General features: G+C 41.6%; 1 protein-coding gene across 2 annotated transcripts in view; it reads right to left on the reverse strand.

Moving 5' to 3' along the window:
• Window positions 1–225: 225 nt before the first annotated feature.
• TSPAN8 (tetraspanin 8) overlaps window positions 226–17,354 on the reverse strand; it is a 663,429-nt gene continuing 646,300 nt past the window's right edge. Inside the window, exon 9 of one of the 2 annotated variants that reach the window (XM_069627690.1) lies at window positions 226–479. In XM_069627690.1, the coding sequence (XP_069483791.1) occupies window positions 426–479 (54 nt within the window). In that variant the 3' untranslated portion in view covers window positions 226–425. The remainder of the gene's footprint in view (window positions 480–17,354) is intronic. The other variant, XM_069627689.1, reaches the window with a different exon arrangement.

The following is a 17,354-nucleotide window of genomic DNA, read 5'->3' on the forward strand; positions in this document are numbered from 1 at the left end:
CCAACATCTGTCCTACTCTCCCCCTATGGGAGGCCATAGAAAGGAAGTACTGCTTACCCTTAATGTTATCAGTATGTAACGCTGATCCCTTGAAGAACAGGGGAAAAACTGTATATTCCAAAGAGATGGGAATTTGAAAGGATGGGAATATATCCTGATAAAGAACCACAGTTAGGTGTGTGACTGGATGTGCATTGATTTATACAACCAACACATCCCATCTCTATGATGCTAGGCACACTAGTGGCGAATGAAAAGTTTATTTGAATAATGTTTATCCTTCAGAATATAATCATTCAATTATACATGCTGGGTAATGTCTCGTGCGTCAATGTAAAACTGTGTCCAACCAGAAAATAGGCCTGAAACAAGAGGTGACTCCTGTACAGGCACACTGCTTCTTCTCTGTAGACATCTTAAAGTCTTCATGGCTTGCCTATCTGACAACACAGCGTCATCGATAGTGCCAGTCCAATTATCTGGAAGAAAGCAAAACAGTACTTCACACAATGGTAGAAATATCAAGGAAACATAAAAACATATGTGTTATCTTTAAATACTGTAGATTAAAACATGATGACCAAATGTAAACTACTAGATCCCAATATAATCCTTTGGTTGTAAAACTATCTTCATATAGTAGAGACAGTATGCATGTTTTGCAACAGCTGGCATCAGTGAAACGGAGCAGATATTAATGGCTACTCACACTGAGTGTGAGCATTATGTACATCCACTGACCACACAGCAGCATTGAAAGATTTAGATTATTACTATTACAATAAATCTGCAACATTTGTTCTCGAAAGGTTAATGTTATTAAACACATTCCTTTTTACATTTAACAAAGTGACATACCAACAATTAAAAAGATTATCAATGGGGTCAAAATGTCCCCCTTAGTAGCTAATCTATTTATTGATTTTAGAAGAAACATATATCAACACACACAATACAACCTGAAGAATAACACATAGCTGACATTCTAATGATATGGGGAGGAACAGAGTTAGAATTGAAAGAATGAGTATATTTCCTAAATAGCAATACATATCACAAAATATACAGAAACACATGCCAAAAGATACAACTCCTTTCTGGTTTTACAAATCTTGATAATAATAAAATTGAGACAAACATTTTTGTAAAGAAACAGAAGTGAATTATGACACTACTCGCACAGAAAAAGTGTGATATGAAATATACCGGCAGATGGAAAGGGGATACAACATGTAAGATATTTGAAGTTCAGAAATTAAAGCTAATTTACGTAAAAGAAATTATCTCCTGGTACCCAAAGGCAAGAAAAATGACATAGAAGAAAAATGCTTGTTTGTAACACAATAGAGTGTAAAAAGTAACATAGTATTTATATTAATATGAAAACATTGGGATACCTTATTTTTAGACAAAGACCTGCATCCATATATTGAAGTTAAACCTAGGATCGTCTTTACCAAAGCTAGAACAATAAGGAATATACTTGCACCAAGTATTTTCTCAAATATAGAAGATGATAGTTTACACAAAAAACATTATTTATACATCGCGCTATAAGGTTTCTTTAAATGTGGAAAATATACTATATGCAAATATGCAAATGAGAACACACAACTGTGCATAGGTAGTATCAATAAAAGTGCACACATTACACAATTGACCAACTGCAAGGATGCCTTTGTGGTGGATGAAATAACCTATGTCGCAAAATGTATAAAGGGGGTACAATTAGGACACTTAAAACAGGAATCACTGAACATTTGAGAACACTAAGAATTCAGGATGCCAAAAAGCCACTTTCCCTGCACTGGATGACTGAATACACCAAGGAAAAGGTTGAAAAAACCCAGTTATGTGGAATTAAGGAAATCATCTGAAACAGATTGTTAGGCAAGATTGTATGCAGTACCCTGTGGGAGACTGCCCCATCCTTGTCCACTTGGCAATAATTAACCCAACCTTTGGTATAAGCATGTACTACACAAGTTGGTAGAGTGACTGAGCAGCCAGGCTTAACTCAAGAGGGGTGTAATATAGAGATTTACAGTGACAAGTACCCAGATTAACACTATCACTCAAGGTTTCTTGATTAAACAATTATTTATTAATTTAACAGTCAGTTGAATAAGCCTTCCTTAGAAGGGAGCAAAATATGTAACACAATAATATACTTCAAAAATACACACACTGCGTTTCAATAAATCAGTAGATACCCATTTGGGATGGCACACAGATACTTCCTACACCCTGAGGTGACTTAAATAACTAGGACACTGTGGACATTGATATATCACTGGCACTTTTAGAGCAATACTGAGGTTAGTTTCAAAAGGAAAAGGTGAGGGAATAAAAGAATGTTTAACAAATATTCTTAAGCAGGTAAGTACTTTTTGAACCCGCAAATGCAAAGTAAATTAACACTTTCGCAGCTACACAAGTTATGGAATGTGTGACGTTTGTTGAGGGATATTTAAAGCACAAAGGCAGAGCATAGAAGAGTTTTTCAGGGAGCCAGGACAGCCAATGTCAATTGAGCAAATGTCTAGGTGAGCTGAAGCACTTCTTGAAGGTAAGTAAAAAGTCTTGCACAATGTTTTAGAAATCTTTGTAGAAAATGAAATCACTGTTGAGCCACAAGCTGGGAGGCTTGTGAGAGGCAAAGCTGCAAGCAACTCTGCAAAAATAACCAAGACAAGTCTCAACTGAGAGCTAGCAAGGCTACACAGCAAGAGGTAAGCACCCTTTAGTTTACAGTACCCTAGGTCTGAAGAAATTGGTTCCAGCTGGCTTCTGTTCCAGTTGTAGTATGGATGATCCTGTTGTTCCTGGGCCTCAGTCGTGGGGACAAGAGGGAGGGTGTCTGGGGACTCCTGCGCTACGAATTGAAGGTCGGCGGCAGCAATGGGCCTACTTCGGTCAAGCAGCACTTCGCGATTTCAGCTTTTCACGAATAGTACCACAGCAGTTCTCGGATACCTTATGGACTTTCCTCGCATCTGGGGCCCAGCACTCTGTTGAGGTGGCTCAGGCTTGGTCAGTCCTGCTTCATGGGTGTCGGAGGATCTTCCTGGAGCTCGGGTCTTACTTAAAGATGACACACTCGATTCTGAGGTTTCTCTCCCTGGCAAACGGCTCCTGCAGCAGCAATGAAAGTACAGCCAGCTCCGAGAGGATTTCCAGATGAGTTAATCTTGGGGTCAGTTGGTCCCACCAACTCAAGAGGAGAAGTCGTCCTTTGCAAGGCTTCTCTAGTCAAGGTGAATTCGGAGCTTCAGCAATGCAGTAGGGCTTCACCGGGCAAACCAACTGTCCAGGATTTGCAGCAAGCATCCCTTCCAAGTTCTTCTTTGGATTCCTTCGTCCAGTGTTTGACTCTGCCTTCCAAGCAAAAGGCCTCGCCTTTTATGCATGTTTCTCCCATTCATTAGCAGCCTAGCTGTCAGTCACAGAGCAGGGTGGCTGTCCTCCGAGGACAGCCAGCCAGCCAATCACCTTTGGGTGCATTCCTGTAACCAGGGGAAACTAAGCACAGGGAGTTTCGGGCACCTCCCTCGTTTCCTGCCCTGCCAAACACGCTGGAGCCAGAGACGGGTTTCACTGGTGAATCCCGCCAAAGGCAAAATGAACAAAGGGACCAAACCTGGTTTGGCACGCAGAGTAAATCTCAAGAAGGACCTTTCCAACAAGAAATGGTAAAAAAAGAAGACCGGGCCATTTTAACAAAATGGGCACCCATGGGTGCCTTACTGCAGCTGCAATTGCAGCCCGCAGTAGAAACACACAATGGTAGGAAAATGTACTGCCACAGCCATAAATTGTAGAAAGGGTAACATGGAAATGTTACATGAGAAACTAGACAAAGGGGATGCTAAGTAACCCCTCCAGCACCCTAGTTTAAGATAGTGTGTGCTGGGTCTAGAAAGTTACTAAATGTAAGTAAAGTCAATTTGACTTCACTGCACTTGGAAACAGTAGTTTAACCAAGAGAAGGTATTTAAACCTTTGGGAAATCTGGAAGACTTCCCTGTTACACTGCACTGAAGGTTCTGTGTGACACATTGTAAAAGGATTATGCCTATGGAGTTTGTCAGACTTCAAAGTTAAAAGAAACACAGTGTTCAAATCAATATCTCCAGGATAAAAATGAAAAGTCCTAAAGTCCAGCAAAAGAGCTGGGGGTCTCTAAGGTAGAAGAGAATAACACATTTCTGAGAATTCTCCCTAACACAGATCATGAGATGAATTTGTTTTTAGGATAAACAAATGACTATAATGTGTTGTATCAAAGCAATAAGTCTCCATTATGATTATAATTACATTTAAGAGAACATTCATTTGTCAAATAGAAAGTTGCACGTGTTAGTAATACATAGAAAATTATATTAAATGCCAGAAACGGTTATGTTATTAAAAATGTGACAGTAACTGTGATAGGAACTCAGTGGAGACATAAATACCAGTGCTCTATATTTAAACTTGGTGGAACTAAAGGCAATGTAATAGCTTTCATATAGTTCTTTATTTATTCATGATTCAGGTATATATATTAGGTCCAAAATGGCACCAGGCAATTTCTATGTATTACAAAATAGAAAATCATGAATTGAGATGCACACACATAAAACGAAACATAATTTAACAAATGGGAGCACCATCTTACACACATTAAGAATTTTGATAGGTACTTAAAATAGACATTAATATTAGCAAGATTCATTTAAAGATGTCTGTGCTAAAGGTCATGCTACAACTTTCGCAGACCTTTTTCTATTTTCATGATTTATATATATACATATATATATATGTTCTAAAATGGTGCTGGGCTAACAGAAAGACATCATAAACACACGGTTATCATATCACAGACAAAATGAATGGATCATTAGAGTTGGCAAGTGAAACAAGAATTTTCTAAGAAACTATTGTATGAGTAAAATGCGTAATTTCTTCTGAGACCAAAAATTTCCGTCCAACCACCCAATTAAACGTAGAACAATTCAAATTGAGCATACAGTGAGAATGATGGGAAGATCTTGGGAAAAAGAAAACAGCTGAAGCAGCATTAATTTATCTAATCAATAAATGTGGGGAATAAGTGTTGATAGATCAAATTTCAGAAGAAGACGTAAGTTATAACCACAGAAATATTTAAAATTTGAAGATTGATAATAGTAAATGGAAAATACACCAATAAACACAAAAGAATGTATTCACGACGGAGTAGGAGCCAAGGCCAGTACAATTAAACCTTACATATTTACTGAATCATAAATGTTTGTTTTAGAATAGGTTAGTAGGCCATTGAAATATATATAATTTCCTTTCAGTATACAACACACATTTGAGAAATAAAACACTTTCTGATATTTACCTACAACAGTTCATGAAGCACATGGACAACTGACAGGTAGAAGCTTTTTCTGCAAGCTACATAATTATCATAGCATAATATGTCTATACATCGGATGGTGTCACCAGATACAGAACAGCAAGAATATTTGTTTTAATTTAGTAATATTCAGATAAGGAAGTCACATAAGAATTTTGTTTGGCCAGTTCAATAATAAAGGTTTTTCTATGGATGTGCAGTAGTGTATTAGGAATTGACTACTATGAATTCTAAATAAAATTAGTTAATTACTATATCTTGAGTGGAACACATGTCCTTATTTCAAGCAAAATGAATAGCCAATAATGACTATTGAAGAGTAATTTATTCAATCTGTTAATATACAGTAGATTAACAGTTATTTGATGTTTCGCTTCCTTTGTCCAGTTTATATTTGTAGTTTGATGTATGATTGTGTTAGAAAGGAAATGTTGGTTGTGTATGCTTAATTGGAATTATGCAGGCAATAAGCAAACTTAAAAAATAACAATTTGATTGCTAAGTATAAAGCCCTGATTTATTTATTTATTTTAATTATTCTAACACGTCTCACATCCGGAGGTCTTAGGGTGCACATAAAGCAAGAAAAGACTAACAACAGAAAATAAATTACAGGAAAGGAGAGTAACAGAGAGGACAGTTACTAGGCAGTATTGATGAGCTGTGTCTTAATCATTTTTAAAAAATCCGTCAGAATGTTTATCTTCCTCAGGTCAGGCAGCAGAGCATTCCAGGCAAAGAGAGCTTGGACATTAAATGTGGTGCCACCAAACCTTTCAAGCCTGAATTTGGGTTGGTGTAGTCTCATCGGATCAGAAGACCTGAAAAGGCAGATACGTTGGCAGACCCTAGTGCGCTCATTGAGGTATGAGGGGGGCATCATGATTCAAGCACTTGTGACTCAGCGTTAAGACTTTATGAGTAACGTGATATTTCACTGGGAGCCAATGCAGCTCCCTCCAAGCTTTGGTAACATGATTGCATCTTGCGAGACAACGAGTGGCATGAACGCACCATTTTGGATCACCTGCAGCGCAGTAATATTAGCCTGGGAAGTGCCCAGGAACAGACTGTTACAGTAGTCCAGGTGAAAGTAAACCAGTGCAGTGGCAAGTAGAGAGATATTCTTGGGTGAAACAAAAGGGTGACTATATCTAAGTAATTTATTAATATAACCACTGGAAACCCAGACATGCAACATGAGATTTCATGGTAAGTTTAGCATCAAACATGACACAGAGTGTCTTCGCACTCTTGGCCACCGGGATAATGGTATCAGCGATTGTAAAGCTCTGATAGTCCGCAGGCAGTTTTTTTAGTTTAGGTCCAGAGGCAACAATCAGGAGTTCAGTGTTATCAGTATTCAGGGCAAGGGTGTTAGCTACCATCCAAGCCTGAATGGAGCCATAGATCTCATCAACAGATGCCACATCTTGTGCATAGATGAAAGAGAGCTTCAGGACCACCTGGGTGTCATCAGCATAATTAGTATACTGAACACCCAGGCTGTCCAGGAGCATCAGAAAGGCAGAATGTAAATATTAAAGAGAGTTGGAGGTGTACAGGATCCCTGTGGAACACCAAAGGATATGGCAGCATGGGCAGATTAAGCATCATCCAGAGCAACCCTTGCGTTACAAGGCCCCAGAAATGATGCAACCCACCGGGCAGCAACTTCTGAGCAACCCACTAGATCGCGCAGCCTAGAGACCAGAAGAGAGTGATCTATCAGGTCAAAGCCTGCCGAGAGGTCCAGCAGCATCACGAGGGCAGGGTGACCTTTCTCCACGATGAAGGAAAGATTACATTTTAAATCCAGCAAGGCACTTTCAGTGCCATGTCTGGCTCTAAAACCCGACTGGCATGGGCCAAGAGTGTTATTGCGCTTGATAAAATTCTGTAGTTGGAGATATGCCACCCAATGCAGAATTATAAGCAGAAAGGGCATGTTTGTAATAGGGCGATAGTTCTTTGCCTGGAGAGGGTCGAGACTGTTCTTTTTCAAGAGTGCAGTGATCCAAGCTTCTTTCAGAAACTGGAGTACTTGGCCTTCAGCAAAGGAGAGGTTAACCAGCTTTGTGACCCAAGGCACTAAGATGCCCAGACAGTTTTTAAAGATGCTGGAGGGACAAATGTCACCACGACAAACAGTGAGTTTCATGGTGCCTATGATTTTAGACATTTCTGCCTCAGTACAGGGAGTACAAAATAACTCATTCTCATTCGAGGGAGGAAGGGGCCTGGCATTGTCCCATGCGGCAGAGGAAACTGCTGGAATGGAGGGGTTGGCCTTCAATTACTCACAGATGGAATCCTGATTTTTTGTAATTTTGAATTTGAATTCATCATTAATTTTTTGGCACCAGGCAGAGTCTTTGTTGGGCCTTAGCCCTGTGGCCGACTTGCCTTCGAATTCCCTTAGGATCATGAAGAGATCTTTGGAATTAGATTTAGCCGGCGTTGCCCTGTTGTTGAAGGTAGTGGTCTTAGCTGCAATAATGACTTTTTTTAGATTCCGCACAATTTGTTTATAGTGGGTGAGGGCTATTGGAGAGGGGGACTTACGCCAATCTCTTTCGGCTGCCTCTTTAGTATGTCTCAGATCAAGCATGGCCACATTCAACCAACTATTCCTGTTGGACCTTGGCTTAACAGATCTGGTCTGGAGAGGGGCGAGAAGATCAACAGCTTCATTCAGTGTATTAGTGAGAAAAAAAGCCTGGTCTGTTGCATTTTCACATTTTTCAAGACAATTACATTTTGGTTTGAGAATGGAAGATAGTTTCTCAGGAGTGATCTTTTTCAAATTTCTGGATTCTTTAACAAGTCTTGGGGTGGCATTGAATTTACAAGGGGAGATTGATGAAGCTCACAATAGGTCATCAAATCTAAATGGTGACCTACAAAGTGAAACACGTATTGTCAGTCATTTGTTGCTAAGCAGAATTTAGGTAAAGGCTTTCTTTGCTAAGAGAATTGTAACCAAGGAACTTATTTGTTATCCTTCGACAAAGTATTCAACTCAGAGTGAAGAATTATTTGCTGAGAAGTATAATTGTAACCAAGGAATTTATTTTTTATCCTTGGATCAAGAGCTTAATCGAGAGTGTCACAGCAGTTATGGTGATAGTTATGGTGACAGCAGTTATTGGAGGAGTTGGAGTTTTTGGAAAAACTTGTATTTGGTTTTCCTGTCTTACTCTTTTGGCTTGTGTGTCCTGCAAGTGATCAGCGTGTGGTGACATGACACAGGAACTCTCTTTCAGGGAACTCAGTTTACTTGAAAACAGCTCAGCATCTCACACCTCATTACCAAATTATCTTCACTGCCAGCACTGGATAAGAGACTGCTGTGAGTTGTGAGCCGTGAGCAGTGCTGATTGCATTGGAGCGGGGAGTCAGAAGCGGCTGATACAATCAGTGCGGTTGACCCCCCCACATATATTTTTCTTTGCGTGCACTCTGAAGAGTTTGTATTCCCATACAAATTAACCACAATACTGTTACAACATGGAAGACGTGATTATCAAAACAAAATACCTACACACCACCAGAAGGCCTGCATGCTTGAAAATGTGGCATAAACCTGTTCTCGGAATCTGGCACCTGAGTTTTGTGAAGACTATAGCTGCTACCAACAACAGCTGTAATCTTTGACCTTTTCAGCCTAACAGCCTAACCAGTGTAAGCAGCGTCAATGTGGCCTGCAGGCCTGTGACTAGACCAGATCTGATCTGAGCCTGGAAGGAAGGAAGGAAGGAAGGAAGGAAGGAAGGAAGGAAGGAAGGAAGGAAGGAAGGAAGGAAGGAAGGAAGGAAGGAAGGAAGGAAGGAAGGAAGGAAGGAAGGAAGGAAGGAAGGAAGGAAGGAAGGAAGGAAGGAAGGAAGGAAGGAAGGAAGGAAGGAAGGAATAACTTATAATAATCAGCAATCTTGGAACAGTGACCTAAGGCCAAAACAATGGCACAGCACTACCAAGCAAGAATTAGGGGGCAGACTAAACAATCTGTGGATCGAGTGATATCTAAGAATCCAAGACGGGAAGAGTCAACAGAGTCAACAAAGTCAATGGAGGTGATGAGAGACCTCATGGACCTGAGCTCAGACCAGAGGAATGCACATGGCTGAAACAAACAACTATCTTTGCCCCCCCACGGCCAATTCTTTCGTTAAATGAGCAGGAGTCTGCCTGTTGCAGCAGCCGAGGGCCGCTCCATAAATTGAGTAAGCTTCTCACTCTGATTTTCGCAAATACCAGCAGATCCGACAGAAGAACAAGTTACTTACCCCTGGTAACGTTCTTTCAACTGGATATTGCTCCCACGTATTCCTCATCTTTGATATACATATATCGTCAGCTTTGTTGCTTCGGAAACAATGTTCTCAATAGAGGGCACTGTGCACGATGTTGTGGCGTTGATGTCCCTCGAGGGCCAGCCGCTGTGGAGCGTTGACATCATCAGCCATATAAATAGCTCAAGCAGCACCAATTGGCTTCAGTTCTGTTTTTTCGTTCCATCACTCGAGGAACTAACCAGGCGTATCCCATACCGCAAGCTCTCAGGTAGCGCAGAGTGTAAATCACGTACATTTTTATGGTGGGGTAGGATGTGAGGGGTGATGAGGAATACGTGGGAGGAACATCCAGTCGAAAGAACGTTGCCAGGGTTAATTAACTTGTTCTTCGAATGGATTGTGTCCTCCCACGTATTCCTCATCTTTGATAGACTGCCAAAGCAGTGACAATTTGGAGGAGGGAGTGCTATTTAGATTAATCATGAATGGAATGAAGGACTGCCTTAGCAAAAAGATTTCCTTGAGTGGAAGAGGAGTCCAAGCAATAATGCTTAACAAATGTATGAATGGACAACCAAGTCGCAGAGGAGCAGATGTCAATTATAGGGACATCCCTTTGGAGAGCCACAGAAGGTGCCATGCTCCTTATGGAATGAGCTCGAAGCCCTTCCGGCGGGTCTTTGCCCGCTAATCTGTAGCATTCACCAATAGCCAGTGTAATACACCGGGATATGGTTTGCTTAGTTACTGCAAGTCCCAATTTAGGGCCATTATATCCCCTGAATAGTTGATCATCATGGCGAAATTCTGCCATTCTTGCACTATAAAAGCTTAGAGCCCTTTTTGGGTCCAGCCTTTGCAGCCTCTCCTCCTCCTTGCCGAAATGAGGGGGAGGATAGAAATATGGAAGTGTTATCGTCTGTAACAAATGGAAGTTGGAGACTACTTTCAGCAGGAATGATGGTTTGACTCTGAGGACTACCTTATCCTTATGAAACGTAGTATGAGGATACTTGCATGAAAGAGCCTGCAACTCAATTACCCTGCGGGCTGATGTTAATGCCACAAGAAGTGCAATTTTCAGAGTTAAGAGCCTTAATGGGCAGGAATGTAAAGGCGTGAAAGGTGTACAAGTAAGACATTTTAACACACAGTCTAAATCCCAAGCAGGGACGTGAAATGGGATTGCGGGTACACATTAGTGAGTCTCTTCAGAAATTGAACAATTAAAGGTATTTTGAAATAAGAGACCTCTTCAGAGGAGTGCTTAAAAATAGAAAGCGCCGCCAGGTATCCTTTTATGGTTCCAATCTGGAGCCCCAGGTTAGCCAAATGTAACAGGAAAGAAAGCACCATAGGAGTGTCAAATTGAAATGGATCCAGATTCTTGTCCTTGCACCAGTTACTGAATGTATTCCAATGACACCGGTACAAGGATTTGATTGCTGCCCTTCTGGCTGAAAGCAAAATCTCCATTACGTCATCCAGGAGGTCCCAATCCTTACATCTGAGCCTCTCAGAAACCATGCAGAAACCATGAATGAAGGTTGAGTGTCTTGACCTCTGGATGGAGAACCCAACCTTCTTCTTGCGAGAGAAGATCCTCTCTTTGTGGAAGACGTATTGGAGGGCAGATAGACATGCCCAGAAGGTCTGGGTACCATGTCCTCCTGGCCCAATCCGGGGCAATTAGGATCATGGATTTCCCGAACTTTCTCAACCTATTTAGGATTTCAATCAGGCGACGCACACCTTAGTCTCGGCCTAGTATGCAGCGTACGATTGAAAAGCTTATGTTTTTATGTTAGATTCAATTTTGAGATGATACACCACTCATATCACACCCCCTTTTCAAATACCGATGTCACAATGGACCATGAACCAGGCTGGTTGGTAAAATATAATATTTATTTATTTATTTATTTATTAAAATTCAAATGAAATCGTACAATTTTTAATATGGGGCAGCAATCCCCAATGGGGTGATAAGAACAATCAGAATGTAAGCAATGCACTTAGTTAACCTTCCATTGACACATCTACAAAACACCAGGGAATAGGAGCACTTTTTGATTTTAGGTAAGATAGCACTTGAGTTAGAATTTCCCCCCTGCAATGTTCCCTCAACCCACAAATAATCATTTCTAAGTGGATAAACAGAAGCAGCAGGTAATCAGGAATGACAAATGGAAAACAGAACTGAAATCCGACCTTCCCTCCCCAAACAAGAGAGAAAAACGGATTTCAAACCCTGGATGAATAAATTAATGAATGTGTGTAAAAACCTTGAAACAAATATTATTCCTCACTACAGCAACAATGTACAAGTACTAACAATCACAAGCAATGTACAACCAATACCATACAGTTCGAAAATGAGGGACAGGTTTTTAAAACATGTTGCAGCAAATAACACGTTGGGAATTTTGCAAACTTTTGCAAATCCCGCCTGAAATTACCAAAACAGTTTTTAATAAAAATGGGTGAAAATAGTGTAAATCGCAATGCGGTTGTGTTGGGGTGTAGCTATAGATCATTGGTACATCATGGAAGTGAAATTGGGTCTCTGGCTGGTAAATTGAGTGAGTTAGGCAAGATCTAGAAAGGCACGTTTTGAGTAAAATGAAGCGGTGAAAAAGGAAAGGAAATCAGTTTTTGACAAGAACAGTTTTACTCTACACTAGAGCATTCAGATTAGGATACCAAAGATGGAACCAGTCCGATCACTCGATAAAGGATTAATAGTTTAGGATTTACATAAGGCGGAATTACTATAGAGATGGCACTAGCACAAGAAATCAAAGGCAGGGTTTCAAGAATAATTCTGACAATATTACATGTTATCAGGATAAGGATAGTATGGCTTAGAGAGAGGAACTAAGGGCAAGGCCAGGCATACTATGGTTTTCTATGGTTCCTATTGACACTCACAGTCCACTTTTTAGATTTTGGACAGTCAGCGGTTCTGGTCACCACACAGATCTGATCTAACAAAGGACAGCCGGACAAAAAATAGCGGGACAGGATCATCTGGGCAGGGACTGGTTACCGGGTAGCACTTCTGAACTGGCAATTCCGTTCACTGGATAAGATAAGTCATCAGGGTAGCAGGATGGCAGCAGCATGCAGTGAGTGGCAGCAAGCCAAGCTGGATCAGGAAGCCAAAAGTACCACAGTTTCTCCTGGTTAATGGGAAATCTCCCATTAACCAGTGGGTTTTAATATTGTAGGCTAGGCCTTGCTGGAGCAGGATCAACAATGCTTGGCCTTGTAGTTGGGATCTGGAGTCTGGATAGATGATGGGTACAGGAATGCAGCGCAGGAAATCAGGAAGAGTGTATCTCTAGGGTCTTGTCAGGGACCCTTATTTATAATGCCTAGTGACATCATCCAAGTATATGACTGGGACAGGCTTAACTAAACACACTCCTAAAAAAGGGATTGGACAAGGGTGCTAGTCTCTGCCTCGCTATCAGTTGGTTGGATTTCTAAGGGAATGAGTTCAGGTTTATGAGATGAGTTTTACAATGTCCAGAAACTCACACATTTCCTTTACTGAAAATCTGATTTTGCCAAAAACATACATTTCTTCAATTGCAATCTCTTGGCAAATTATGCACACAGGTTACATATTATATGCAGCACAGATAAGTCCAATTCTCAGGTCTGTGTGACCTTGTTTCACCCTTTGAATATATTTTGGTAATTTTACACATTAAAGATTTGGCCTAAAATTCCAAAATGTTATACACAGATGCGAGTTGTCCCCAGGGATGTATGTACAAAATGTTATGTTTGCACCATTAATGCTTTCCTTGGAATCTGTCATATTTTATAACTTCTGTTCCCCATGCGGCAATGAGTTCTACCAAGTTTTAAAAGAAAGCACATCAAATTTGATTTGAAACTGCGAACCTTTTACATTTTTACTAATTCTTGCCGCAGAGATAATAAGTCTTTAAAGTTTCTTTATAAAATAGTCTTTGTAACCAAAAGGCAGTCCATTGTGACTAGATACTTTTTTGTCTTCCTCCAACTGCAAGCAACTGTCATTTCCTTCCAGGCAAGGGGGTGGGGGTTCCCATCTTAATTGAAGGTTTTATTGCCCCTTGGTCTTGACAGGCTAGTGTCCCAGGACTACTATTCTCCCAGCCTAGAGCACAGACGAATTTCTGACGAGTGTGTGAACTTGCTTTGTCCTGGCCCATACAAAGTTGTTCAAGCTGCCAATTTTCGCTTGTGTGTCCTGGATTTATGGTATGTCTCTCTTCCTTGGGGAAGTTTCATGGGTGGCAACTGGAATGACTGTTTTTTCTGAGAGCTTGCAAATCCAGCCCATGTGTTTTAAACTCTTTAATTTCTTATTTTGGGTCCTGAATTAAAACAAACCTGTGAAAGAAGATAGCCTATGTGTGTATTATCACCACTAACATAAACCCCTTACATTGCTAAGTAAGCAGGCTTTCATTAACAATTTATTTTTAAACAGGCCAATTTTTTCTTCAGTCAGCAAAGCCCGTTTTTCCACATGTGTTAAAAACTGCTAGCATTTCTTTCTTTAAATTTGGTTTGGCAGTTGCCTCAAATTGCCCACACTGTCTTTGCAGCTGTAGTCATTTCCTTGAATGCCAGAGTTTTATCCAAATCATAGATACATTTATACTTGACCTGGCTCAGAGAGTTAGAGTCTCTTTGAACTGCTGATCCTGGATACATTTTGGCAAGAAATTAATGTGTGTTCCTGTGCGAGTGAAAGAAAAGTTGCTTATTGATTTCTCTCAGAGCTGGTTTGACTGGGCCTGTCACTCAGGAACTATGCCTGGTTTTGGTGAAGGGCAAAAAATAAAAAAGGGCGCCTGGCTAAGCCCTGATATGCCCAGGGGGCTACATCATGATATATAACAAAAAATCAGGGTGAGAAATCAAACAGCAAGTTCTTGATTAGTGTATTTAATATTAAAGAACAATTTCATTTTAGTACATTTTCCTGTGACAAGTCTAAGACAAAACTGACAGCTTTTTCACTTTGACATTTTGGGGGTACTGCTGTATATCATCCTCTTGAATACTGAGGAATTTACCTCAAAAATATGCACATTCTCTATCATACATAATACATTTTTACAAAAAATAAGCCATTGTTCTTTGATATTAAATACACTAATCAAGAACTTGCTGTTTGATCGCACCCTGATTTTTTGTTATATATCATGGTTTTGGTGAAGCACAGTGAAATATCCTGGACATGACAGGGCCTTTTTACTCACAGTGGTTTCAGAATGAACAGATGGAATTAGCGTAAAAACAGCATTTTGAAAGGTTGAAAATGTTTCACTTTGAAGGGGATTTTGGCTTTTTCAGCAAAGCAATGCTGCCTGTTCACTTGATTGCATATATGTTTCAGAATACACTGGAATACTTTTTCAGTGTGTCCCCTTGTTCAATTTTGCCTGAAGTGTGCTAGGCAGGATGGTGCAGCCATTTTCTGTTGCTGCCAAAACACAGTTTTGAGGTCCTGGTGTGCACAGGAGCCAGCGCAGCCAGGTTGCTGTTCCTTGCGAAAATGCAGCTTAGTGATGTGTGGAAATGCTGTTGAGTGGGTCAATATATCCCACAAACTTCCTGATCACGTGAGGAATGATGGGGACTGGAGGAAACACGTACAGAAGTGCAAACTCCCTGTCCACTACAAACGTGTCTCCTAGAGCTCCTCTTGGGGGAAATTCCCTGGACCAGTACTGTTCGCACTTCCAATTGACACCAGTCGCAAACAGATCCACTTGAGGGGTTCACCAAAGAGTGAAGATCTCTCAAAGGACTTCCTGAGCTAGTTCCCACTCGTGGGAGACTTTGCACTGCCTGCTCAGAGTGTCCACCGCCGTGTTCTGCTCTCCGGCTAGGTGAACTGCTGACAGAGAGATTCCTTCTTGGATTGCCCAGTTCCAGAGCTGCATTGCCTCTCTACACAGTGGTAGTGACCCTACACCGCCTCTCTTGTTGAGGTAGTACATGGCCACTGTGTTGTCCAAAATTATCAGGACATTCTTTCCCCGTACAGAGAACAGGAAGGCCTGATTGCCCTCAGCTCCAACAGGTTGATGTGTAGTTTGGACTCTGATGGAGACCAACGACCGCTGATCGTCAGTTCGTTGTTGTGGGTTCCCCACACCGTGAATGAGGCATCTGTCACTACCATTATCTCCGGCCATGGTTGCCAAAAAGATTCTCTCTTGAGAATGTTGTCCTTGCAAGCCCACCAAAGAAGGTCTTGAGCAACTCTGCTAGGAACTTGCAGTTGGTCTGACATATTCCCTGAGAACTAGAACCACTGAGTCCTGAGAGCCCATTGAAGGGATCTTATTCTCAATCTGGCCTCTGGCACCAGAAAAAAGCAGGAAGCCATGAGGCCAAACAACCTCAAAAAATCGCAGGCCGGCAGATGCTGGGCATTCTGGAATTGTGTTACTATCAGCTGAATGTGTTGAGCTCTCACCTCAGAAGGCGAGGCTTTCTCTGAGGAAGTATCCAAGACCGCTCCGATGAATTGGAGTCTTTGTAATGGTATCATATGGGACTTCTTGTAATTGAGGGAGAAGCCCAGCCTGTGGAGGGAGTGGCAGGTGATCCTGAGATGTTCCTGGGCTTGTTCAGGCTAACGACCCCTGATCAGCCAATCGTCCAGGTAAGGGTAGACATGAATTCCCCCTCTCCTGCGACTCGCTGCCATAACCACCATCAGCTTGGTAAAAACCCTGGGGGCGGAGGTCAGCTCGAATGGCAGAACCCAAAATTGATAATGAGAACCGCCAACCGCGAACCTCAGGTACTTTCTGTGCTTGAGATGGACTGGCACATGAAAGTAAGCATCCTGAAGGTCCAATGATACCAACCAGTCTTGGAGTTGGAGAGCCTGAAGGATCTGAGAAAGGGTAACCATCTTTAGCTTGTCCTTTCTGAGGAACTTCTTCAAGTTTCTTAAGTCCAAGATGGGTCTCAATCCTCTGTCCTTCTTGGGTATGAGAAAGTAGGGGGAATACTAACCCTTGTTCCTCTCCTCTACAGGTACATGTTCTATTGCACCATTCTCTATCAGGGTTAAAATGTCCTTCACAAAGAGTGGATCGGGAATTTTGACAAGAGTTGCCTGTGGATGATCCTGAGGCCTTTTTTGAAAAGAAAGGCAGTAACCTTGGACTACTGTTTCCAGTGCCCAAGCATCTGAGGTAATGCCTCACCATTAGTTCAGATGCTGAGAGATTCTACCTCCCACCAGGGTCTTGTGGGTCAAGGCCTCAAAGTGGCTTAGAGGCAGAAGCAGCAGTGGCTAAGGGTAAAGAAGCAATTGCTGGGGCTGATTCAGCACCCCTTCCTCATCCACCACAAGGGAATCTTCTTTGCCCCCTTTGTCCAGCCTGTCCTCTTCCTCTACCAACTGAGGAATAGAAACGAAAAGAACATCCCCTCCAGGGAGATGAGCCTGAAAAGGGTTGTTGAGGTTGACGAACGGAGGCGCTAAGGGACTTAGCCACCACCTTGGAGGTCTGCAGCTTCTCCAAACTCTCATCCCCCTTGCTGCCGAACAACCTTGAGCCGTCAAAGGGCATGTTGAGCAGTCTGGATTGCACATCCGGTGCAAACCCTGACTTTATCAACCACGCAAACCTGCGCAG

Source organism: Ambystoma mexicanum, chromosome 12, assembly GCF_040938575.1.
Source record: "Ambystoma mexicanum isolate Mex_15411 chromosome 12, UKY_AmexF1_1, whole genome shotgun sequence".
NCBI lineage: Eukaryota > Metazoa > Chordata > Amphibia > Caudata > Ambystomatidae > Ambystoma > Ambystoma mexicanum.